General features: G+C 43.5%; 1 protein-coding gene across 5 annotated transcripts; it reads left to right on the top strand.

Annotated features, from left to right (window-relative positions):
* Positions 1 to 946: 946 nt before the first annotated feature.
* On the top strand, positions 947 to 23,783 carry LOC135520152 (myelin-associated glycoprotein-like). Of its 5 annotated transcripts, none has more exons than XM_064945507.1 (13): positions 947 to 1,047; positions 12,433 to 12,574; positions 13,592 to 13,737; positions 14,011 to 14,086; positions 14,669 to 15,037; positions 15,309 to 15,605; positions 15,892 to 16,149; positions 18,041 to 18,301; positions 18,444 to 18,746; positions 19,036 to 19,135; positions 19,738 to 19,840; positions 20,207 to 20,260; positions 20,976 to 23,783. In XM_064945507.1, the coding sequence occupies exons 4-13, from the start codon at positions 14,041 to 14,043 to the stop codon at positions 21,135 to 21,137; spliced, it is 1,953 nt and encodes a 650-aa protein (XP_064801579.1). In that variant the 5' UTR covers positions 947 to 1,047; positions 12,433 to 12,574; positions 13,592 to 13,737; positions 14,011 to 14,040; the 3' UTR covers positions 21,138 to 23,783. The 5 variants fall into 5 exon arrangements, with proteins under 5 accessions (XP_064801579.1, XP_064801580.1, XP_064801578.1 ...); XM_064945508.1 differs by lacking the exon at positions 947 to 1,047 and adding an exon at positions 6,122 to 6,256 and having other exon boundaries at positions 12,433 to 12,567; XM_064945506.1 differs by lacking the exon at positions 947 to 1,047 and adding an exon at positions 6,122 to 6,256.
* The last annotated feature ends 1,570 nt before the right edge of the window (positions 23,784 to 25,353 follow it).

Here is a 25,353-nt window from a genome sequence, read left to right as displayed (position 1 = left end):
AAATACAGTCTATGGGGCAAACTTCTACTTAAGTCAAATATTCACTTAGTCATGCGTTGATGTCAATTGGAACCTGAGTGAAAATTCTATAATAGGCTCTGACATGCTGTTCTAGGAGGTACCACCGGATGCCACTGTCTTGTTTCTGTGGCATGAAGAAGAGCTGTTTGCTGAGGGAGTATCATTTAGGGAATGCTGTATAACATACAGAAGGCACACTAGTATTTCAGTATTTGTTTTTGTCTTTATGGGTATCTACTATTTTCACCACATGAACATCATAACCATACTTTCCTATTTCCATAGATTTGACTCTAAAGGCCTTTCACGTTGCTTGTTCAATCTCCATGTTCAATGTCTGCCAATATGTAGACGTGATGGACGTGCTGTAACACTGGGTCTGACTGAATGGTGGCCTTTGTTTATACCTGTTATTGAAATGTGTTCAGGAATTTAATTGTTGACAAATTTTGCTATGGCAAGTCATGAGGATTGGTACTGTACAAGGTAAGAGCCCAGATGCCACCTGCTTGGTACATCAACTCTGCCAGCACACCAGATTTTGCTGTGTCACCCTGTTTTTGGATAGATCTAATGATATGAAAGCAAATATGCAAACTATGAGTTTTATATAGATAATTACAAACCGTGTGGTTCGATCCCTTTATGCTGATTGGCTGAAAGCCGTGCTATATATTGAAATGTTCCACAAAGAAGGCCCAACTATCTTTAAATCAATGTTATTCACTCACTACAACCTGCCTGACACTACAATTAAATGTTGTTGCCTATATAAAGACAGTGGTTTATGTTTGACAGATTTATCCTAAGGGTATGAATACATATTAAAAGTAATACAACTGATACAGAATTGTGTTTTTCCTTTGTTTTCTTTGATTGATTCAACAATTGAGAGAGCGAGAGAGAAGGAGAAAATGAGAGCGGGAGGGAGTAGGAGAGAAGGCAGATGCCATAGGAGAGGAGGACTTGCTGGTTCCTATCTGCTGGGCATTAGAGCTCTTCACTGGGTGCATATCAACTGATGAGGTAAGAGCCATACCACATGTATGGGACTTGTGTTCTTATGTTTAATTTTAGCTTTAGATTACTGATTTTTATGTTACTTGACTTTTGATTTTGATCACTATTTTTAATTGCATCAGTCTGTTCAGGGCTGTAATACCTATTGAGAGCAATATTGGTCTTGTTGCGTAATACTACTTTATTTGATAGTCTGCTGAAATGCTTCCATTGTATTCCATTGTTTGCCTTTAATACCTCACACTGTATTGCATGCTCTGTATCAGGGTACCATTACAATTCATTGGTTATCACAAACGAGTTCACAAGGTGTGGTTTGTGAGTTCAGCCTCATGTCTTTCAAATGTGTTAGCACCTAGTTGTTGGCAGCCACATTCAGGCTTTGGTGACAGGGTGAGTGTGGCATTGCGAGAGTGAGTTGGTGACCTTTTATAACATACGAGTTGTTTTCATGTGAAAGCTGTGGAGGTTTGAGACCAGTACGGCTTTAGAAGCCTTGATATAGCAACAGAGTTTCTCTCCTCATCCGTGGTCTTTTTTTAAGGCTGAAAACAACAGCATGACTCACACCAATTCATTAATGCCAAGGGGGTGTACAGTATGTTGTCTTGGGTCTATACGCAGCATTGTAACAGAACAACTAGGATAGCTAGATGGGTAGAGTGCTGTTTCATATCCCGTCAAAGTTGTGTACACTTATTCTCTTCTTGTTCGAGAGGGTGATCCCATTTGAGCTTTTAGAAAATAAGATGAGGTGCCTCGGGAGAAGGGTCCATTGGGACAACCAGTTTAAACAAATTCAATTCAGTTGATCTTGGCATTGTATCTCAGTATAGGGACAACCCGTTTACACCAATTCAGATGATCTTGGTATTATATCTCAGTATAGAGACAACCAGTTTAAACCAATTCAGTTGATCTTGGAATTATATCTCAGTATAGTTGACTTAATTCCCAAGATAGAGACAGAATTGGGTATGAGGCCAAGTGGAGCACAGATTGGGGAGCAAATCCTCCGTTCCACAGGGACACAAGCCAGTAGTGACAGACACATCCAATAATCTAGTGACCCTATTTATTTGGACCCTATGGCTGGAACAGATGGACGTAATGACAACATTATCATTCTATGTCATCATAATGTCATGAGACTTCAATGATGGTAGAATGTAGCAGAAGGTTCCAGACCTGGGTTCAAATACTATTTGAAATCTTTTAAATACTTTGAGAGTTTGCTCTAGCCTGCATAAAGTGCCAGATGGGGTTTATATTGTTTTCATTATTCTATTGATCCATTAAGCCAGGCAACTTCAATAAAGCACCAGATAAAGTACTTGATTTCAAATAGTATTTGAACCCAGGTCAGGAATGTACCAAGATAGCAAGCTAGTATCATCAGATGATGATGATGAATGTTAATCAATGAGAGAGAAAATAATGAGTTTTCTTTAAAAAAAAAAATATATATATATATATATATATATATATATATATATCAGTGAGAGTAGTACCCTAAGAGCTTAGGTATTTGACTTTTGTACTGTTATAATCTCCACCCGGGCATAGCCAGAAGAGGACTGGCCACCCTTCAGAGCCTGGTTCCTCTCTACGTTTCTTCCTAGGATCCTGCCTTTCTAGGAAGTTTTTCCTAGCCACCGTGCTTCATTGCTTGCTGTTTGGGGTTTTAGGCTGGGTTTCTGTATAGCACTTTGTGACATCGGCTGATGTAAAAAGGGCTTTATAAATACATTTGATTGATTGATGTCTCTCTACTGACACCCTGTTTCTAAGTGTACCAATAACTCACATTTTATTTTATTTAACCTTTTTTTAACTAGGCAATTCTTATTTACAATGACAGCCTAATTGTATAGCCCCCCCCCCCCCTAACCCGGACGACGCTGGGCCAATTGTGTGCCACCCTATGGGACTTATGAACACGGCCGTCTGTGATACAACCCAGGATCGAACCCGGGTCTTTAGTGACGCCTTGAGCACCGCTAGACTGCTGCTCCACTTGGGAGGTCACAAATGACAATCATGCATCTCTCCTGTCCACCAAAGGTGGATGGGTAGGTGTGGATCCTTTCTCAGTGTGTGCTCTGTTCTCTCACCCTCTCACTCTGGCCTGGCCATCTCTATCCAACATGAGCCCAAAACCCCCTAAACACGCCTACATCATACACTAAAAATAGGGGATGGTGTGTGCATGTATGTGAGAGTAAGTGTGTGTGTGTGTGTGTGTGTGTGCGCACGCGTGTGTGTGTGTGTGCGCACGCGTGCGTGTGCACGTGAGAGAGAGAGTAAGTGGCGTGCGTACGTGCGTGTGTGTGTGAGTAAGTGTGAGAGAGAGTAAGTGAGTAAGTGTGTATTTGGCGATGGTAGTGGGTGATGATGGTGGTGGTGATGACAGTGAACTAGAAGAAGCAGAAGAAGAAACATGATTCACTTGAATGCTGCCATGACCAAACAATGGAAGACTAATGTGAGAAATCGTAGAACAAGAAGGGCAATGGGTTGAATTAGCTAATGCCACCAGAAGAGAGAAAAATCCAACGAGAGAGAGAGAGAGGAGTGAGAGCAGAGAGAAAAGGGGATTGTTGTGATTAAAAGACAATTATCTGTGCACATCTACTTCCCAGTGTTGTGCGGTGCCAGGCTCGAGCTGTGCTGTTCTTTTCTCCCAGCAGGATCTGGGAGACAATGGCTACTGTGTCAGGAGGAGGAGGGGGGGGGGTGGAGGAGTCTTGGGTGGAGAGAGGTTAAGTCAAGAGGCACAGTGAGCAGCTCCCCTCAACATTGTGTTTTCATGCTCTATTTTCTAATAAAGGCCTGAGCAATACAGAGTGTGTAACTGAGTCTTAAAAACATTAGGAACACCTGCTCTTTCCATGACATAGACTGACCAGGTGAATCAAGGAGAAAGCTATGATCCCTTATTGATGTCAATTGTTAGATCCACTTTAACCAGTATAGATGAAGGGGAGGAGACAGGTTAACCTTAAAGAAGGATTTTTAAGGCTTGAGACAACTGAGTTGTGTATGTGTGCCATTTAGAGTGTGAATGGCCAAGACAACAAAAAAAGTGCTTTTGAATGGGGTATGGTAGTAGGGTGCCGGGCGCACCGGTTTGTGTCAGGAACTGAAACGCTGCTGGGTTTTTCACACTCAACAGTTTGTGTGTATCAAAAATGGTCCCACCACCCAAAGGACATCAGCCAACTTGACACAAATGTGGGAGGTATTGGAGTCAACATGGGCCAGCATCCCTGTGGAATGCTTTCGACCCCTTGTAGAGTCCATTCCCCGACAAATTGAGGCTGTTCTGAAGACAAAACTGTGTGCAACTCAATATTAGGAAGGTATGCCTAATGTTGTATACACTCAGTGTATATCGCAATATCATAATAATATTGCAGTATTATTATCTGGATATGGACATATGCCATGTGCATATCATTGGTTTTCAGCATTTAACCATATTTACACCTTTCCTCTGGCCCTAAATATTGTTATTGTTATAATTGTTTGTGTCATGAAATAAATGTTTGTAAATATACTGAACAAAAATATGAACGCAACATACAACAATTTCATATTTTTTTTATTGAGTTACAGTTCATATAAGGAAATCAGTCAATTTAAATAAATACATTTCACAGTTCTAGCAGGGGCGCAGCCATGGGTGGGCCTGGGAGGGCATAGGTACACCCACTGGGGAGCCAGGACCTGTGTTTTTCCCCACAAAAGGGCTTTATTACAGACATACTGTAAATGCTGAGTTTCATCAGTTGTCCGGGTGGCTGGTCTCAGACAATCCAGCGAGGTTACACGTGGTCTGAGGTTGTGAGGCCGGTTGGACATAATACCAAATTCTCTAAAACGATGTTGGAGGTGACTTATGGTAGAGAAATTATCATTACATTCTCTGGCAACAGCTCTAAAGGACATTCCTGCAGTCAACATGCCAATTGCACTCTTTCCCAAAACTTGAGACATCTGTGGCATTGTGTTGTCTGACAAAACCGCACATTTTAGAGTGGCCTTTTATTGTCACCAGCACAAGGTGCACCTGTGTAATGATCATGTTGTTTCATCAGATTCTTGATATGCTACACCTGTCAGGTGGATGGAATGTCTTGGCAAATCTTTTATTTCAGCTCATGGAACATGGGACCAACACTTTACATGTTGCGTTTATATTTTTGCTCGGTAAATATATTGCCCTTCCTTCTTATATAGTACATTTGTGTTGTCAATCTTCAATCTTGGACAAGGTCATAGAAAATAGGGAAGGATAGGGCGCCTTGAGACCTGTAAGGGAGTTTTTGACCATGCGTCCATGGTTTATGAGTTGGTCACGCAGGAAGTGATGAGATTTGAGGTCACATGCTCCTCATTGTGCCCTCAAACACCAGTTCAGTATGGTCAAGTTTAGTGACTTTCATTATTCTCAATATCCAGCCGTTTAGAAGATTGTGGTGGAAAATGTATCGGTCAAGTCCTCTTTTGGCCAGGTTAGGTGGCAGTTACAAGTACTGTAGCTATAGTTGAAATCGGTCTATAGATTACATATGGACATGAGTGGCATATACTGTATTAGCCTCTGAGAGGTCTTCTACCACACAACAACTAACATTTCCATACAATGACATTGTTATTTTAATTCCCATCTCTTTACCCTGTTTGTCCCCCTTTTCCCCGTCCCCTCTCCCATTCCCCTTTGGCGTAGTAGTGACCTCAAACAAGGATGTGGCACTCCATCAATCCAAAACAAACGAATATGCTCAGACCCATCCAATGTTAAACGAATGGCCGTGTTGGATGGAAAGGGTCTTGGAGCTCAAAGCCTCACCCACGTCTGTTGGGATGAGTGGGAACAGTGGAGGTCATTGTGGCTAGGGCGGTGCGGGGTGTGCATTTATGAATGGCTGGGCCTCGAGGCAAAGGCACTGAACAATGCTGGTACACTGAGGAGACTGATTTCCATATGGGAGAGGAGGAGGGTGGGCAGTTTACCCCCCCCCCCCCCTCCCTCTTGATGGGGCATGGTACAGAGAGGAGCGAGAGGTCTCTTCATGGCAGCGCGAGTGGTGGCGTGACGGTTAGCTTATAGTAGTACGTGTGCTTGTTGTTGGGGACAGGCTTGTTGGCGCTGAGACTAGAAGCCCAAGAGAGGGAGAGAAACGCCTGCGACACTCACCTGACTGCACAGGTGAGTAAAAGCTCTGGACAATATCATTTTCATGGAGTTATTTGGTCCATGGAGATAGTTGGAGTCAGTTGGTCCATGGAGATAGTCGGAGTCAGTTGATCCATGGAGTTAGTTGGTTTTATGGCCAAGATTGATGATTTACTTCAATTGATCGAGGCTATTGACTTGGTTGCTCAGTGCTTTTTGGCCTCTCTGTGTGTCGTACATTTTGTTAGAAGTGTCTAGGTCAGTGCTTTTTGGCCTCTCTGTGTGTCGTACATTTTGTGAGAGATGTCTAGGTCAGTGGTTTTCAACCGGTGTGCTGAATTGTTTTGCTCCCTTACGTATAAAGGTGACCTGACCTGTGGAATGCACATGGAATTTTGACTTGGGAGCACCAGTGCGCTCAGATAAAACATTGAAAACATAATATATTGACATTGGCACATGGTTATATCTGTACCGTTGTTTTTCAAGTCCAATACGCTCAGGCTGGCATCAAGAGCAAAGTCATTTGTATAATTTTACTTTGCCTACAAGAACCATTAGCATAGGCAAGTCTGATTAGGCTAAGCTGTACCACAGCCTCTGCCATAGAAACAAACCAATCATGGCTTTGTGTCCGTGGATTAACCTTTACAATGCAGAAACCGCTCCTCTAGCTCAAACCGTTCAAAACTACCTGAGCACATTTGTTTTTTGTTTTTTTTTGGGGGGGGATTCCTGGATGCTCTTAAAGGGGTAGCCTGCACTCAAATGAATCATAATGAGTAAGGAACTATGCATGAATGCATTCTACGTTAATAGGTTGATGTTAGGTGTTCTGCCGAAATGTTTATCCCATCAAGGTGTGCCGCTGTTCATAAACGTTTGGGAACCACTGGTCTAGGTGTTGACTTTGGATGAGTTGTTACACCTGAACGACTCTTGCTGTTCTACTGTAATATTGAAGGTATGAGGAGCAGTGTCTCTATAAGGGTTCAATGTGTCCTCAATAATACAGTGATATAGCAAATGTATTGGATTTCAGTTGTTTTTCATTTAATACTCAGCGGCATGACGCGAAATTGGTAATTTGCAGTAAACAAAAATATAAAATACATCTTTCAACGTGATTCTAATGTGAGTGGGTAAGTGAAGTGGCAAATGAGCAAGTGAGTGATCTTGGGATTGAGTATTGTGTGTGTGTGTGTGTGTGTGCGTGCGTGTGCGCGTGAGTGGGGGCTAGTGAAAGCCATGCAATAAGTCACAGGACAGATTTTCCTCCGAGTACCACAGAGAAATGAACAGATCCTGCTTTTACCAGAGCTTTTGCCAGTGTCTCACCACAATTATTTAGAATTCTGAAAGCGGATACTACAGTAAATGAAGATTCCAAATCCAAATTCGGACGGACTGTTTTGAGCTTATTGTGCCATAATGTCCTTGTGTGCTGAACACATACAAAAGCTTTTTACAGAAACTATATTAAGAGATGTATTTCTTCATGTGAACCATTGTGGCTAAATAGTCTAAAGAAATAGGTTCCTTTCTCTGGCTCTTCTCCCGCGTGACCACTGATGCGAAAGTACTTTATAGGGAGGAATAAACCAACACACACCTTCAATCTATAGGTTGTACAAAAGGAAATAATGCCAGCATAGAAGGTTATGCGAAGGCAAGGGATTCAGACATTGAGGAGGTTTGGGGGAGGATTGAAAATGGCGATACAAATCTTTCCACTGTAGGTCTTGGCCTCCTGCCTTTAGGGCTATGCAGGTGACTGCTCTGTTTGCCACCCCCTACTGGGCAGGGTGGAAGAGTGAGAGAGGAGGCCTGTGGTTCACCATCTGTCCACTGTGCTGGGACTGCATTGGGAGGCACTGTACTGGATACTGGTCCAGAGACACACGGCTGCCAGGTAGAGGATACACACATTAGGATAGACCCATACAAATACACTCTTGAATGCATGCAAGTGCATACACACACACAAATGCACTCAGAAAAATGCCTGGATGCACACATACAGTACCAGTCCAAAGTTTGGACACACCTACTCATTCAAGGGTTTTTGTCTATTTTTTTACTATTTTCAGAATTGTAGAATAATAGTGAAGACATCAACACTATGAAATAACACATATGGAATCATGTAGTAACCAAACAAATGTGAGATTCTTCTTCAAATTAGCCACCGTTTGCCTTGATGACAGCCTTGCATACTCTTGGCATTCTCTCAACCAGCTTGGCTGCTTTTCCTTCACTCTGCGGTCCAACTCATCCCAAACCATCTCCAGTGGGTTGAGGTCGGGTAATTGTGGAGGCCAGGTCATCTGATGCAGCACTCCATTACTCTCCATGGTCAAATAGCCCTTACACAGCCTGGAGGTGTGTTTTGGGTCATTGTCCTATTGAAAAACAAATGATAGTCCCACTAAGCTCAAACCAGATGGGATGGCATATCACTGCAGAATACTGAATACTGTAGCCATGCTGGTTAAGTGTGCCTTGAATTCTAAAGAAATCACAGAAAGTGTCACCAGCAAAGCACCCCCACCTACTCTGCGTCTCACAAAAGCACGGAGGTTGGAACCAAAAATCTCAATTTTGGACTCATCAGACCAAAGGACATATTTTCTAATGTCCATTGCAAGTGTTTCTTGTCCCAAGCAAGTCTCTTCTTCTTGTTGGTGTCCTTTAGTAGTGGTTTCTTTGCAGAAATTCGACCATGAAGGCCTGATTCACGCAGTCTCCTCTGAACAGTTGATGTTGAGATGTGTTTGGTACATGAACTCTGTGAAGCATTAATTTGGGCTGCAATTTCTGAGTGGTGGTCCTCATGAGAGCTAGTTTCATCATAGCACTTGATGGTTTTTGCGACTGCACTTGAAGAAACTTTTCAAGTTCTTGAAATTTTCCAGAATGACTGACCTCTTTGCTTATTTGAGCTGTTCTTGCCATAATATGGACTGAAATAGGGCTATCTTCTGTATACCACCTCCACCTTATCACAACACAACTGATTGTCTCAAACGCGTTAAGAACGAAAGAAATTCCTCAAATGAACTTTTAAGTAAGCACACATGTTAATTGACATGCATTCCAGGTATCTACCGCATGAAGCTGGTTGAGAGAATGCCAAGAGTGTGCAAAGCTGTCATTAAGGCTAAGGGTGGCTATTTGAAGAATCTCAAATATAAAATGTATTTAGATTTGTTTAACACTTTTTTGGTTACTATCTGATTCTTTATGTGTTATTTCATAGTTTTGATTTATTCACTATTATTCTACAAAGTAGAAAATAGCAAAAATAAAAACCTTGAATGAGTAGGTGTGTCCAAACTTTTGACTGTTACTGTACATGCACACGTAGGAACTGTACAGGCACTGTACATGTCACACCTGCATTTTGTCATCAATTTACAGGTTGTAATGGTGGCCTTATAAGCAGTACTCTACCTCACACAAAATGTGTCATATGGAGTGATTGTGGAGGGGTGGGCTTCTCACAGGCAGCTCTGAGTGCTGTGTGTGTGGGAGGGGGGAAAGGGCTTTAAGACCATCTGCTCCTTGGAGTATTTTAGTGGGGGCCAGAGCTTGTGGACCAACGCTCGTCACAGGCAAACAGCAATGCAAGCTGTGAGCTGGCCGTTTCCGGAGAATTCCTCCAGTTTTTGCCTCACAATGGGCAGTGTTCCGCGTACAGTGTTTCCTTTATTCCTATGAGCCACCAGCGAGCTTCACATACATAAAGTATATGATATTAAGAATACAAATTATCTTGGCTAAGCTGGCTCATTCTCTTCAGGACAGTGGGGCCATTTGTTGTTGGTTGATCATTTGGAATATGAGATATGGTAATATGGCAAGGTGTCATGGCCTGTTTCTGCCCTACTGATTCTGTGTCGATAGTCTCATTGTTGCACTATTCGTCATGGAAATAGCCTACACTAGGGCATATGCACATTGTACACTGTGATTTTATCTTTGAATAATAATTGATAGAATGAAATTATAGGTATAAGGATGCCTGTGATTATTCTGTCTATTAACTACCTGTGTTGGCGCTGGGATAATCCAGCCCCCACAGGCTATGTGAAACGTTATAAAGGACAGGAGGAGTGATCGAGTGTACGCCTAGGGAGATTCTCAATTGAGCAACTCGACTCCCCCGTCCTCCTCTCCTCTGTGACCCGGAAACCGATAAGTGGTCGAGAGGTTGAGGGCAGCGTCAATTCGTTAGTTGGCGAACGAAGGAGTGTCCACAAGAGCATCCTGGCGGCGGCTAGCGCCGTTAGGCCACACCCCCTTTGAATCAGCTGTTGTTTTCTTGAATGATAAAAGCATGCACACATTTAAAAACAATACACTACTTATTATTTTACCATTAAAACGTCTTGCACAACTAGCTACATGTATTTTTTTTATCACTTTACACATTTATTTTGGGATTCCACCTCTAGAAACGTCATTTGCCTGCTGATGCTTGAGTGGAGAAGGAGAGTCTCATTTCATACAAGGACATTTGTTTCCAGATTCCCTGGACAGAGGAGAGGATGCAGGAGGCGAGCAAAGCCAATTGAGATTCTCCCATAGACTCCTAAAGGGGAATTTGTGTTGCAGTCATTTATACAATGTGAATGTTTCTAGAGTGAAAGTCCACACTAAGGTCATTGCTTACGCTGTGCATTTCAACTACAGTGTGTATCACAATACAGAACTGTGACCTGTAGCAGTGTAATGTTGTTATAACTGTATAACACACAGAAATCGACAATCATGAATAAGAAACAACTTTATAAAATGATTTCATCAACGTGTTATTTTTGTCTCAATACCATTAACTAAAGTATAGCAGTTTGGAAATGTTGCCGTGCCAAAAGTGCTAACAATGACAGTGCGATAGTGGTCAGAATAGCAGATGAGCATGCATACACTCTCAGCTCTTAGGAGGAACCCTCCCCATGTGGACACGTACATACACACACAGGCACACGCACAGGCACAGGCACACACAAAAAAATGACCATGGCGCAGGGAAACACTGCTTTGTCCCAACGGAACGACAGAGAGTGGAGGAGGATGGGGGAGGAGAGAGGAGGGGGCAGGGAGGAAGGTCACATAGCTGTCGTGGCGCCGTAAGGGCCACTGTGCGAAGTGTGTTGGCACGCCGTGTGCTGCGCGTGTGTGTAGGGGTCTGTGGCATGCTGCACATTCGTCTGTACAGGCTCCAGTCTGTGAATGAGGTATTCACTCTGACTCTACCAACCTCCCCCACCCAGGCCTACTCAGCCCATCCTCAATTGTGTTTGTGTTGGGATTCCCTTGAAAACATCCATGGCTAGGTGGATGTCATCATTTGGCCTATGGCTTAATGGCTCTTGGAGACAGTGACTCACGCCACTTAAACTGTAACAACCACTCCACTATGAAATAGAAGTATTCTTTGTTGCGTTGATATGTAAAGTAGGGGGTCCTCCTAGTTGCTTGCTGGACCCTGTTGTCATCCCACATCCACAAACATACCTTATGTGGGAAAACATTTGGTGTGTGTTGTGTGTCCAAGGGAATGCCCAAAACATTTTACAACACCAATATACTTGTTTTTTTGTAATAAAATAAGAACCGTCGTTGTTCATTTCTAGATCAAAATCCCAGGTTAGCATCTTTTGGCTTAGTTTAAACATTTTTTTTTTTTACTCATTTTGGCTGCAAACGGTAGTCAACGAGGGCACCGTACAATAACTAAAGCCTCTAGCTGAGGGGATGTATGATTCCAATGGAACTGTTTGGAAATGGAGAATATACTCATCTGTATGGGTATACACCCAGCCATGCTCCTCTCGTCATAGTCACTAGTCATAGTGATATTATGACTCAACTTCACCCTGAGGTCACTGGCTCGTTGTGGATACAGTAGGTTCTAGCGGGGAAGTTATCTAATGCTAGCAGGGTTACTTTGACCTGGTTGTGAGAGTCAAAGGTCTGGTCCATGGTCTGAGACAGACTGGCCACTGCAGAGAGGGCGGTAGAGGACAGGAATGCGTGGAGTGGGTCTAGGAAAAGGCAGAGAAATGTTTGAATTCATATTCAAAACTACCCACCACACACATTCACTGCAGCCTGCAGCTCACACAGTCTCACTCTTTCCCTCTTTCCCTGTCTCTCTCTCTCTCTGCTTCTGTCCCTCTTTCTCTCCCCATCCCCTGTCCCAGAATCCATAGAACCCGGCAGACAGGATTTTACAACCTGCGGAGACACACAAGGGAACCACACGCCCGGGGAGAACGTAGAACCGACAGAACCGAGGGGAGGAACCGAGAGGGAGCCGGAGCCTGGTGCTGAAGCTGGTATGAGGCAAGTGATCTGTGGCTGGTCTCTGTGCTGGCCGTTTGTCTGTCAATCAATGACTCTCGTTGTTGTTGCTGGGGGTGTCAGTGCCCTGCTCTCCGGGCTATTCTGTTCATCCCGCCATTGCTGATGCATTTGACTCTCAGCTCAGACACAGTCCCTTCTCTTGGGGTTTTGTCTAATGCAGATGGTACAGCTTGACGCAATGTTTAAGAAATATTTTACTGGCATTGGCTATGATTGCCCTGACCTAGAGCCTCATGGTTTGGTTTGAAAGGGTCCAAGTCAACTTTATAAGTGATCTGTATGTGGACCGTATTTTTACTTTGGATTTACATGTGTATGTCTGTGTGTATAAGTGTTACGACACAGTTTGGAAATGCGCACGAGCATGCTGTTTGTGTGCGTACAATCTCATGTTTGAGAATGGGATGTCCGCGTGCCTCAGCCCAGAATAACCTCTCGCTGTTGTTGCCAAACTGCCTAAAACCAACAGAATTTGCCCTTATTTTCCGTAGGAACACAGCTTACCAGCCTATAAACTGTCTGGGGACGTAGTGATGTGTTAATCATGGAGCTCTCCAACACAATCCACTCTTAGGCCCACCATCTGCAGCCACCGGCTGCTCGGAGGGGGGCCAAAGACAAGTCATTGCCTCCATAGCATCAGGGATGACATGCAGGGGGAGACACAGACTGGTAGATACAGAGTAAAGGGTCCAAACAACCAACGGACCAAATGATGATGGTTGACGCCATGATGTAATGTAACGGATAAGGGCCTAGGGACTAGGGTAGTCAGTCATGGCTCTGAACAGGTCCCAACAGTGACTGTCCGTCGAAGACCTGGGACTTACGTATGAATAGCTTAATGAGTGACTCTACTAGTACTCAGAGTGTACGTCACCATGTCTATGTGCCAGTGCCAGTGAAGAGCCTGCTGTCCATCTAAGGCAGCAGGGCTGATGTCATCGCCTGATGCTGATGTCACTTGTGTGTTTTTTTTTTTTTTTTTTTTTACAGAGAAGTTAAGGGAGAGGGCTGTTGAGGTGTCTGGGTGTGATTGGGCACCCTCTAGTGAACATTACTACTACTACTACTGCGACCACTAAGCTGAGGAATCAGATATTTTCTGTCTTGGCTACTTTTCGCCCATTGAGCAATTCAAGGTAATAGTCAGTAATGTCTACTGTCTTTTTACACACGATCATGTTGACATGATGTCATTGTTACCTGAGATAAAAGCGACATAGGCTTGTAAGAATATGTAAACAAACAAGAAAAGACATTTAACCATTGCAGCTATATGTCACCACATACTTATATGTCACTATAATATTATATTCAATATATATCACATAGCATTGGGCTCCATTGGTCCAGAACAGAATGGTAAAGTGTGAAGTTGCGGATGTGTAATTGAGGTCTGATGTCTGTTGCAGAGGCCTCTGGTTCAGGGTTAAATAGACACCATGTGGTGTTTGGAGCTTCTTCTGCCGCTGTTGCTAATCATCAAAGGTAAAACTTGTATGTTTCTCATTCCCTCTTGTCAGTGTGAATAACTACTCGATTACATCACAATAACTAAGACTGTAAATTCCCTTGAAGACTACAGATGTAATGCTAAGAAATCCAGTGATCTAGATATGCGATTGCAATGTGAAACTGATTGACAGTTTACTTTTAGAGTGTGTCAAACTTACAGCAAACAACACTAAAACAAAAGGGTACAGCGTTGTCACAGGGTCCAACTGGCACACATGGCAGCAGGGAATCAGCCTACTGTTCCAGTGCTTTGTGATGGCTGGCTGGCATCCATCTTGGCTCAACCTAGTCCCTCTCACTTAAACAGTGGTGCCAGTGGTGAGAGTGAGACATACGCTTCCTCCACATAGGGTCTCTGCACTTACCGTCTCAAGCAGGGACAACAACATGATATCATCCTCTGTTCTCTTTGTCTCTCTGTTCATCTTTTCTCAGTGATTCCATTTGAAACTCTGGATGTATTGTAGATTTATTGTTCATTAATACAGTATACAGTTTTGCTCTCAATATTCCCATTTCCAATCTTTGTCCCATATCCCTCCTTTCCTCCCTCAGATGTCAGTGGCCAGTGGAACGTATGGATACCCAGGGACATCTCGGCCATGACCAACTCCTGTGTGGTCATCCCCTGCACATTCATGTACCCGTCCAGTATCCGTCTGCACTACGGCATCCACGGAATCTGGTACTTTGGCCAGCCCTACCCCCAGCTCTTCCCACCTGTGGTGTTCAAGACGCGCACAGAAATCGTACATGAAAGTTACCAAGGGCGTACCAAGCTCATCGGGGACCTGTACCAGAGGAACTGCACTCTGCTCATCAGTAATATTGGTACAGAGCACTCAGGGAGGTACTACTTCCGTGCCGACCTGGGCGGTGCCAATATCTACACCTACCCAGACTTCTCTGAGCTCAAGGTGCTGGGTAAGCCTGCTGAGACCCTGAGAGGCCATTTTTATAATTGAATGTGCCACATTTATGGGCTGGTTTGCCCTGACCTGGTACCATATATGTTGTGCTGTCTTGTCAACTACTGTGGACACTGACAGTAGGAGATGGCAAGCACAAATAGATCTGGGACCAGGCTTGGATTGTACTAGCTGTGATTATAATTATTGTAGTTTTAACGAGAATAGGTAAATATTGTGAATTGGTGAATTTTCACTTGTTCATTTATGTCCTCTCTGTCCCCCAGACCAGCCGAACATTGACATCCCTGAGGAGATAGTTGCTGACGAGAATCTGGAGTTGACCTGCTATGCTCCAGACAACTGTCCAGAGAATAGCCCAGAGATCCAATGGATGTACACAGACTACCTGCCTGAACCTGAGTATACCTCAGAATATGTGGAAGAGAGCAACACAGCCGTGCTGTCCAGCACGCTCACCTTCACCCCCAGGCCCATGCACAACGGTCAGCTGCTGGGCTGCAGGGTCTCCTACCCCAACACCACCCTGGTCTACGAGAGACTCATCTCTCTGGACGTCAAGTGTAAGTGACCAACTGACCGTTGCAGAACCATTGTCAATATCGGCAGTCACCCATTATTCTCCATCTACAGTAGAAGGATAACAACTTGATTTATCAATGTATTGCATGATTGCGACATGGTACGCATTGGGTATGTTAGCCTGGCATCCAGAACTTGTTTTTCTAAGTTTTACCTTTGTTTTTCTTTGAAACAATGATGAGCGCAGTGTTGGGCCTGGTTTTAACCAGGTAATACACTTGTCACTTTTACAAGTCTAACCCCAACTTCCCCTTCCTCTCACCCCAGATGCCCCTCGCTCGGTGTGGGTGAACGTGTCCACGGAGGTGATGGAGGGCAGCTCGGTAACGCTGCGCTGCGAGGTGGACAGTAACCCTCCTCCCAGGATCTCCTGGCTATTTGGGGACCAGGAGCTGCTGTGGGACACAGCCTCCAATGCCTCACTCTCCCTGGAGGACTTAATCCCCTCTCAGGAGGGTATCTACACCTGTGTGGGGAATAACGGCTACGGCGTCATGAACACGTCCATGTATCTGGCCGTCTTGTGTGAGTGTCATTGTGCAACATGGTGTTTGTGGAATAATACAAAATAGTTACATTTATTCATTGTAGTTATACAGTATGTCAACCAAGCTGACATTTTAGTTTCTGTCACTTGCATATGTGACTGACCGGCTCGATTCGGTCTTATTTAGTCAAATTTGAAACAGTGTTTTTTTTTACATTGGATAAAAGTAGAGACTAGAAAATGTTATATCAAACATTAAAGTTGAGGAACAATGTCAATCTAATTCTGCTTTGAAAGTTAATTAACTTGTAACCCCACTTTTAAGAAAATGGCACTTGAATGTTTTGGTAGACCTACTGGAGAGCTCTTCTTTGTCTACACCCATTCAGCATTGTTCACACCCTCTTAAGACATAGCCTCACCCATCTCTGTAAGGATTCACATGTGCTAAACAGTGAGTGTGGTCATGTACTAAACAACCAAAGATTTTAAGACTATAGGCTGGTTTATACTACTTCTATCAACATGTCTGTATACAGTTAATTATTACTGGAAAATAAACTCACAACAAGATTATTATTTACAAGTTAATGGTTCGCTAATTACAGAAAATAGCTTATGGTTTAATTTTTTAACTTGGACACTGTCTCGTTGGCCTAACGTTATATCCTAATTTGATTTTGGGGCAGGTCATGATGTTCTTCACATTACAGTCTCTGGTAAACACACACTATAACAAATAAAATCTAAGTTTATTTGTCACATGCACAGGATACAGAAGGTGTAAACTGTACAGTGAAATGGCTAATTGCATATAGTGGAGTCTTTTGTTTAGACAGAGATAACTAGCTATCTGTCTAAACAATGAACCATTATCCCAACTCATTGCATTCGTACCCTGCATGAATCTACAGGTAGCTTTACTAGCAAATGGCTCTGCGATACGAATAATATTACTACACAGATCATACACGTAATATTTGCTAGCGAGCCAGCCAGCTAACGTTAGCTAGCTAGCTAACGGTACGCTTTAACTTGCAATGAAAATGACTTTCTGACAAAATTAGAAATGTATAATATCTTAAAATGTAGCTAGCTATACTCTCTTACAGTACATGGATGAACGCTTCTCCCTCTGTCACGGATGACATGGTTGCCCTTAATTATGAATATGTAATCCGGAGACAGGTGTTTTATACAGCAGACTTCCGTGTTTTCTTTTTGACTCCCTCCACATTTGCTATAAAACTCTTACATTTGCTCCATCTCCTTAGCTGTCATGCTCTTCTTCCACAGGGAATTCCACTGATTTCAAAACTCGGTCCTCCAGAAAGTGGAGAACTATCTTTCAGAAAAATCTGTGTTAGAAAGGATGACCTAGACATACTGAGCAACTCATTATAGACATAAGCATACATGGCAGACCAGTCAGTACATGGCAGACCAGTCCGAACTCATCTCTCGGCATGTCCAGCCCATCCATTATCTCAGCCTGTCCAGCCCATCCATTATCTCAGCCTGTCCAGCCCATCCATTATCTCAGCTAATCATGGCTAGTGGGAAGGTCCCCTCTTTTACGTGGCTAAACCAACTAGGCTCGTAATTTAACAATTATATTCATATTTACAGATGGCATACAAGTTTGATATTAAGGCCCATGAAAGTGCACATAATCCAGAAGGCATTTCTGCCCCAAAACTTATTTTTATGAATAAATGTTTTTTTTAAATTCAAATGTGTCTCCTGTGAAGTAGTAACGCGCAATATATATAACAATGTATTAGTTATGTGATAAACCTGGCCCATAGCTTCCTGCTCTTGTTGATACACAGCACAACATTTCATCCTCTGTAACTGACTCCTTTGTTCAACTCCTTTCTTTCTCCTCATTTAACTCTACCTTTCATCACCTCTCTATACTCCTTGCAGACCCTCCCAGAGAGCCAGTGGTAAATGGCTCCCTGACCATTTTGGAAGGTTCCTCCATCTCCCTGCAATGTAGCACACAAGGCAATCCCACGCCCACCCTCACCTGGATGAAGGACGGGGAGCTGGTGGGCAGCATCACGGCCGCGGAGGTGTCTGTGCTGGAGCTTCTGAAGCTCAACCCTCAGGGAGACGGACAGTACCGCTGCCTGGCAGAGAACGAACACGGACGAGCCAGCAGCTCCCTCAACATCACTGTGGAATGTGAGTGGGTCATCATGTCATGTTGTATCATAACATATGGTATCATATCACACCGTATTGTACCACACTACATTACACTACGCTACACCATCCCATCCCACTCTACATGTCAGTCATAGCCCTACCTCCACCCTCTCTTCAGACGCCCCAGTCCTTCTGGACGAGTCCAAGTGCACAGTGGTGAGGGAGGGAGTCCAGTGTGTTTGCATGGCTACGGGTAATCCTGAGCCCATCATTGAGTTCTACCTCCCCGACAAGAACATCACCGTCAACGACACAGACGGCCGCTACAACTACTACACGCGGACGGACGGCCACACGTCCACGGGCATGATAAAACTACGGGAGAAGGGCGAGCGCCTGGGCAACGGTGCTGTCAATGTGCACTGCAGCATTAGCAACATGTACGGGTCGGAGAGCTTTCATCTGGAGCTACAGCAGGAGAGTGAGTACACAAGTTCAGGTTCATGGTGAAACACAGAACTGCATACCATTAAAAGGCAAACAATTGTATAGCCAAGCATACATGAGAGATTGATTTGAAATTAGATGTGTAGCACCTTTATATAATATGTAGATTGACTGTATAAGTAAGACCACCAACTAGCTACCCCATTGGCTTGATATTGAAATGGCATTATCTCGAAGTAAATAAGTTATAGTACCATGACCTAGTTAAACAGTATTTTCTGTTTCTACACTGTCTTCAATATGATGTTCTTGTCTGACGTTAGAGAAGTACATGATGGCAGTGATCGTTGGCACCATCGGTGGAGTGGCTGTCATCGCCTTCATCATCGCAGCAGTGAGATATGTGGGCCATAACAACAAGAAGTGAGTATCCACCCTTCACTAACTGTGACAGGGGTCGATGCGAGTTACAGGTACAGGTCATTTCCTGTTTGAATTGACGATAAGGAAACACTTCAGCCTCGCCATCCATTCTAAAACACCTCTGTGCATTCATGAGTGAATGATTGATCGATGGACGCACGTGAGAATCATGGTCATTAGTTATGCTAACGCCAGAGCGAGTTAGCGGGTTAGCAAGCCAGACTAACCGTAGCCTATAGTTTGCAGGCTCAATTCCCTGCTTTGATACTGCTTTGTACCCTTGACCTGCTATGCTAAAACTACAGCCATGGTAGCCTACTTAACTAAGGTGCTTCAGCATTATAGCTATACATCACATTCAGACAAAAGCTTTGAAAGGAAGTGCGCTCTAAGAGAGGGTGTCAGCTCAACCGCAACTAAACCCATGAAACAATAACCACAACCATGAACGTCGACCACAACCATGAACCATAGGCCTGTAGATCATTAACTATGTTGGGAAACAGGCCCTTGTTTTAAAATGGATGCCCAGGCTTGGAGTGTCACCCTGAGTTAGTTAGTGGCCATGAGACCGAGTCTGATCTTGTGACTCCACCCCCCAGAGAGAATGGCAACCCTGGGCAGGACCTGGTCTCTAAACTGGAGAACCCAGCATTGTACTACAGCACAGTCAAGAAGGACAAACAATGTTTGAGGAAGAAAGTGGTGAGACATGTTGATGATGATGACAATAATGGAGATAATGACCATTCTCAGATCTGTCTTAGACGGGAAGATGATAGCTTACCCGTTGCTGATACTGATACTATACTCGTTCAAATCATGTCCCATTTGTGATGTACAATAAGGTTAATTCCGTGGAGATACTCATAAAACTTCTCATGTTAAAGAGAAAATGTAAACTTCCCCAGCCAACTACTGGCCTAGCCTGAGAATCCCAGTACCACTATAGCTATCAGTCCCAGTACCACTGGGGTAGCTGCGACCAAAGCCTTTCCAAACCACTGTTTTCTGCTTCATCGCTTCTCTGCGTTCTTCTGTCTCTTTTTCTCTTTCCGAACTCTTGCACAGCTTAAGACAGAGCTTCTGGGCTCAAAGTTTAACTCCATTCTAGAGGAGAGCACGGTAAGGTTCCTGAACAACCCCGCCCCAATCCCAACTCCAAGTCTCAGTGGTAGACAGCATCCCTCACACACCCCAGACAGCAAAATTATACGATGGCCCAATTTCGGCCATAATCTAAAATATTACGATTTACCGTTTGGCCGAGTTAACCACTTGGTGTTACGGTCCTGAAGTGGATCTGTAGCATGAAATGTCCAGACCTTGCCCGGCAAGGTGTATGTGGCCCACATTCTGACCAAAAGTAGCGCAATAACTATGGGATGTTGTTAGGCCCACTTAAATCAAGCCAGAGATGGCCCATAAGCAAAGTGCCAACCCTCCCCCAGTTCGCAGCTCCTACATTCGGACCAGATCTGGGCCATATGACGCATTGTGGTGCCAAAACTGAGCTATACTGTATGTGTCACCAAACAACCAGATCTGGCCCACATTCCTCTGCTGTCTGAGATCCGCTTCCATGCGCTGTATCTCCTTTCATTTCCACGACTGTTGCATGGCTGCCTCGATACTAACAGGAAATGCTAAACCGCCTCAATCTCCTTGTCTTACGCCTCTGCTCACCAATAACTACTAACCCTCCTTTCTCCACTTTCAATGTCTGTCATGTTATTCCTTTATACGCTCTATGTTCTGAGGAGTCAATGGCTTTGGTGGCACTGCGCAGGTATAACCTGTGAGTCTGAATGGGCCTTCTCTCTTTCCATACCTTCAACAGGGAGAAGACGGGGATTATCAACCTGTGGGCTCTATGGCAGAACTGGAGAGGCAAGAGCTGAACTATGCCGCCCTGGAGTTTCTGGGGGGGCGCTCCAGGGATGGGGGGACCTCAGGGAGGGGGGATGACGGCAGCGACTACACCGAGATCAAGGCCAAATGAATCGCGATCCTTCCCTGACCCATCGTCACCGCGGGACACAGTGGCAGCCATGTTGTCGCCCCCTTCCTCACGTCATTCACCCCCTCTTCAAACGTCTTCCCCCCTCCCCCGTGGACACCATCACCACCTTTCACCATCACACCGAGATCCCCCATCGTCTCCCCCCGTCCCTGACTCATCTCAAATGATGTCCCCGTTAGTTGACCCCCAAGCCTCCAGGGGGAGCCCCAGTGACATCTCGCCACCCAGGACTGCTAGTAGCTACTTGCAAGGTCGGAACACGGCCCAGTGGACAATGTAAAAAGATCTTTGTATTATCAGCAGCTGTCGGTCTCCCAGCTCTTACCCTACTGGTCATAGTCACAAAATTTCCTCATAACAGGTACAATGTTTTAGTTACTGTACTGTATCATCTAGATTCAATGTTGCTATTCCCATCTCTATACCATTAATTGTTGGCATTGCTATCAAGCTTGGGACACAGTAACACATTTTCTGGGGCTCCCCTTCTGTATGTCACCCTATATCATACTTATAGCTAGCCTGGTTAAACCAGATTGAACGCTGCGCTCACCAGTTTTCCTGTGAAAGGCAACGCAATCAGCTTGGATACCAGGCTAACTATCTTGATCTGTCCATTATAGTCCTTCTCCACTGTGTCCGCTGCCAGTCGAAGTGTCTAGGAAAGGGGTGTATTTTGTGCTTTTTATTTTCTTATCTCTATTTCTGACCCTGGATCTGGAGGAAATGAATGATCTCTTCTCTCTTCCTGATCCAGTGGTTGTCAACACTGACCAGTGTTCAACAAACGTCAGGCCTGATACATATCCAACTGAAGACAGTCATCTCACATATTCTGTTCCCACATATAGTTCAATAGTGATGTGTGCTGTGACTCAGTGGCTTTTGATGATGATGAGAAATTAATATTTATTTGATTTTATACAAAGAGAGAAGATGGATACTCTTAGAGGTTTGTCCAGCCTTGAACACAAGGTTCTGCTCGTACAAGAAGTGGGCTGATTTTTTAGTTCTTATGCATTATAAGCACTGGTTGAGTTGTGGTTTGCTCTTCGGGAACTGTGCCGGGCTAACACAGAATGTTCTGTTTATGACGTTGCCCATGATTTAATTATAGTATTTTTGGACGATATCTCTGTTTTGCTAAGGATAGGTGTTAACTTATCCTTAAATGGGAACCAATGGGTTAGAATACATTTTTGGATCAATCTGGCATACATGACTCCACTGTAGCACTTGCACAGCAGGCCAAAATGTATCTCGTTGAGACAATGTGTGTGTGTGTGTGTGTGTGTGTGTGTGTGTGTGTGTGTGTGTGTGTGTGTGTGTGTGTGTGTGTGTGTGTGTGTGTGTGTGTGTGTGTGTGTGTGTGTGTGTGTGTGTGTGTGTGTGTGTGTGTGTGTGTGTGTGCAAACAGTGCTGAAAGATCAGCGAACACTGATCACTGTGGCTGTTTCAAAGTATCACTTTACCTGCGACCGCTTCTCCCAAAATGTCTTCTTCAATGGTTGTGAATTGTGAAATCGAAGCCTAATCCTATAAGGTTGTATCAGATGAGGCGTTTGAGTGGCATAACATTAAAGCTGATATACCAGTTGGTTGTGCTGTTCAAATATACGTGATCAACTCATGTAATGTAATCCTCAAGCTCACTAATGGCATCACTTGATAACAATGACTGTTAATATAATATTAATAAGCTGCATATGGATGGGTAAAAAGATACCAGTATACATTATGTAAATAAATACCCTGCATGACTATTATGCTGTCAGCCATATGTGTAAAAATACTACGGTATGTACAGTACATGCTCAGTATTACAACAAGGATTTACACAGGCAAGTCGGATACAGGTTTGGTAACACTTTAACTGACTTCTCTGTCATAAGGGTGACATAAGGCTGTCATAACATAACACATGTTATTTTCGGTCATGGAAACCGTCAAAATACCGTCAAAATACTGTGACAACCCTTTACACTGTCATGACACAAATGGATAGGATATTTATGTAAATTAGTTGGCTAGCTGTATCCTAAGCCAATAAGCTGACTGAAGCAAAGATTTGTGCCATGACAGTGTCAAGTCAGCTGTCAAGCTTATGTCAGCTGTCATGACTGTTAATAACATATTTTATGTAATTGTTCTGACATGGTTTAGTCACTCGAAGTAATGTCAGAGTGCTCAAGATGTGTTACCCAACATTGAGACATGCCAACATGGACATCAGTTTAGTAACACTTACTGTCGTCAGTTCTCTTGAACGCCACATGGGGGGTTAATTTCTTTCTAAACCTGGAAACAAAATGGAGAAGCGCTGTTTATGTCTTATCTAATTTGTTTGTCACATAGTGTGTTGGAAAGCAGATTTGTACTTTCTTTACTTTGTGGTATTCATCATTATTGTTATTGTGATGATTTTTTTTTATATATCTTTGACACAATAATTCCGATCAGAATTCTGCAATCCTTCTGCAAATTACCACAGTTTTCACTTAATGACAATATGAGCTCTATGATGATGTTTGATCACTCTCTTTACTTTACAAGTCTGTCCCGCCTCAAGCAAAGCCATCTTTCTTTGGTTACAAACAATAAATAAATAAAGTAAACAACAGAGAATGTGACCCGCTCAGTTTATCTATATAGTGTGTTATCTGTTCTCTCATACCCAAAACAGTAAGGAATATACACCCCAAATCCATTCTATATCTCCATGTATTAGTATGACTTTATTAATACAGTATGTAACAGTTATTCCTCCCACACCAGCCCTCATTGTTTGCAGAAGCGACATCACACAAAGCTTTTCTTTAAACCATTTCACTTGATAATATGCGCAAATGTGTTACCTTGATTATCTACATAACATCTTTATTAACATAGTTGAACATGAGGAAGACAACAAAAACTTGTAGCTTCCTTATGTGCTTTTACATAAAATACAACATCATTTGGTTAAAATGTTGCTTTTTTTGTTGTTGCATAAAACCAGAGACATTAACTCAGAAAAAAAGTTTGAATTCATTCACATAAAAATTGGTTTCTGCGCTTCCACACACACAAAAGAAACGTAAAGCAATTGAAAATGTCATTTAAGTTTAGGCATTAGGTTTAGCTGTGTGGTTAAGGCAAGGGTTAATTAGGTTTAACATCAGATGTTATGACTTTGGGGCTGTGTCAGCTATTGACCACTCTGCAGAGCTGCCTCCAGAATGAGATTCATGCCAAAAAACAGTAACCTGTGACTTGGTGCCCGGGGAGCTGTTGTTGTGGAGGGTTGTTCAAGGGCACAACGGCAGGCAATGGCATGTAGGATTTTATACCAGAAACCCTCCTGTTTTCCCATCGGACCCGGAATTGGAACTGGCAACCCTCCGGTTGCTGGCTCGTCTCTCTAACTGGTAGGCTACGGTCTCTAGTTGCAAATTTCAGATAAGATAACAGAGCTAAAAAGTTTTCCTTGAGTATCATTTACCTTGTTCAGACAGTCCTACTTTGCATAATTTATTGATAAAAAAAGATTAATATAACAATGATAATAATTTTATTTGACCTTTATTTAACTAGGCAAGTCAGTTAAGAACAAATTCTTACTTTCAATGACGGCCTAGGAACAGTGGGTTAACTGCCTTGTTCAGGAGCAGAACGACAGATCAGGTATTTGATTTTGCAACCTTTCGGTTACTAGTCCAAAGCTCTAACCACTAGGCTACGCTGCCGCCCCGACCTTATGCCATACTTCCCCATGTGTGAAACTGTGGGATTTTAGTTTTACCTTTTATAAAATTGTACCGAAACTTCCTGTTTTCATCACAGATGTCATGATTTATTTTATACTACCAGTAAAAAACGTTGGATGGAAATGTGTTTACTGATATACTTTTTCTTGATCAATTGTCTTTTCACACTTCAGGTGACATTTTCAAAGTGGAAAATAAGTACAAAAAATACGATGAACTTCATAATTGTCAGGTAAGACCCAAATGCAGACTGTGTTGAAGTAACAATGTTTATTACAACAGGGGCAGGCAAACGACAGGTCAAGGCAGGCAGGGGTCGATAATCCAGAGTAGCAGGACGAAGGTACAGGACTGCAGGCAGGCTCAGGGTCAGGTCTGGCAGGGGTCGATAATCCAGAGTAGCGGGACAAATGTACAGGACTGCAGGCAGGCTCAGGGTCAGGCAGGGG

This window comes from Oncorhynchus masou, chromosome 29, assembly GCF_036934945.1.
Source record: "Oncorhynchus masou masou isolate Uvic2021 chromosome 29, UVic_Omas_1.1, whole genome shotgun sequence".
NCBI classification, from domain to species: domain Eukaryota; kingdom Metazoa; phylum Chordata; class Actinopteri; order Salmoniformes; family Salmonidae; genus Oncorhynchus; species Oncorhynchus masou.
This window is presented reverse-complemented; position numbering and strand designations above follow the sequence as displayed.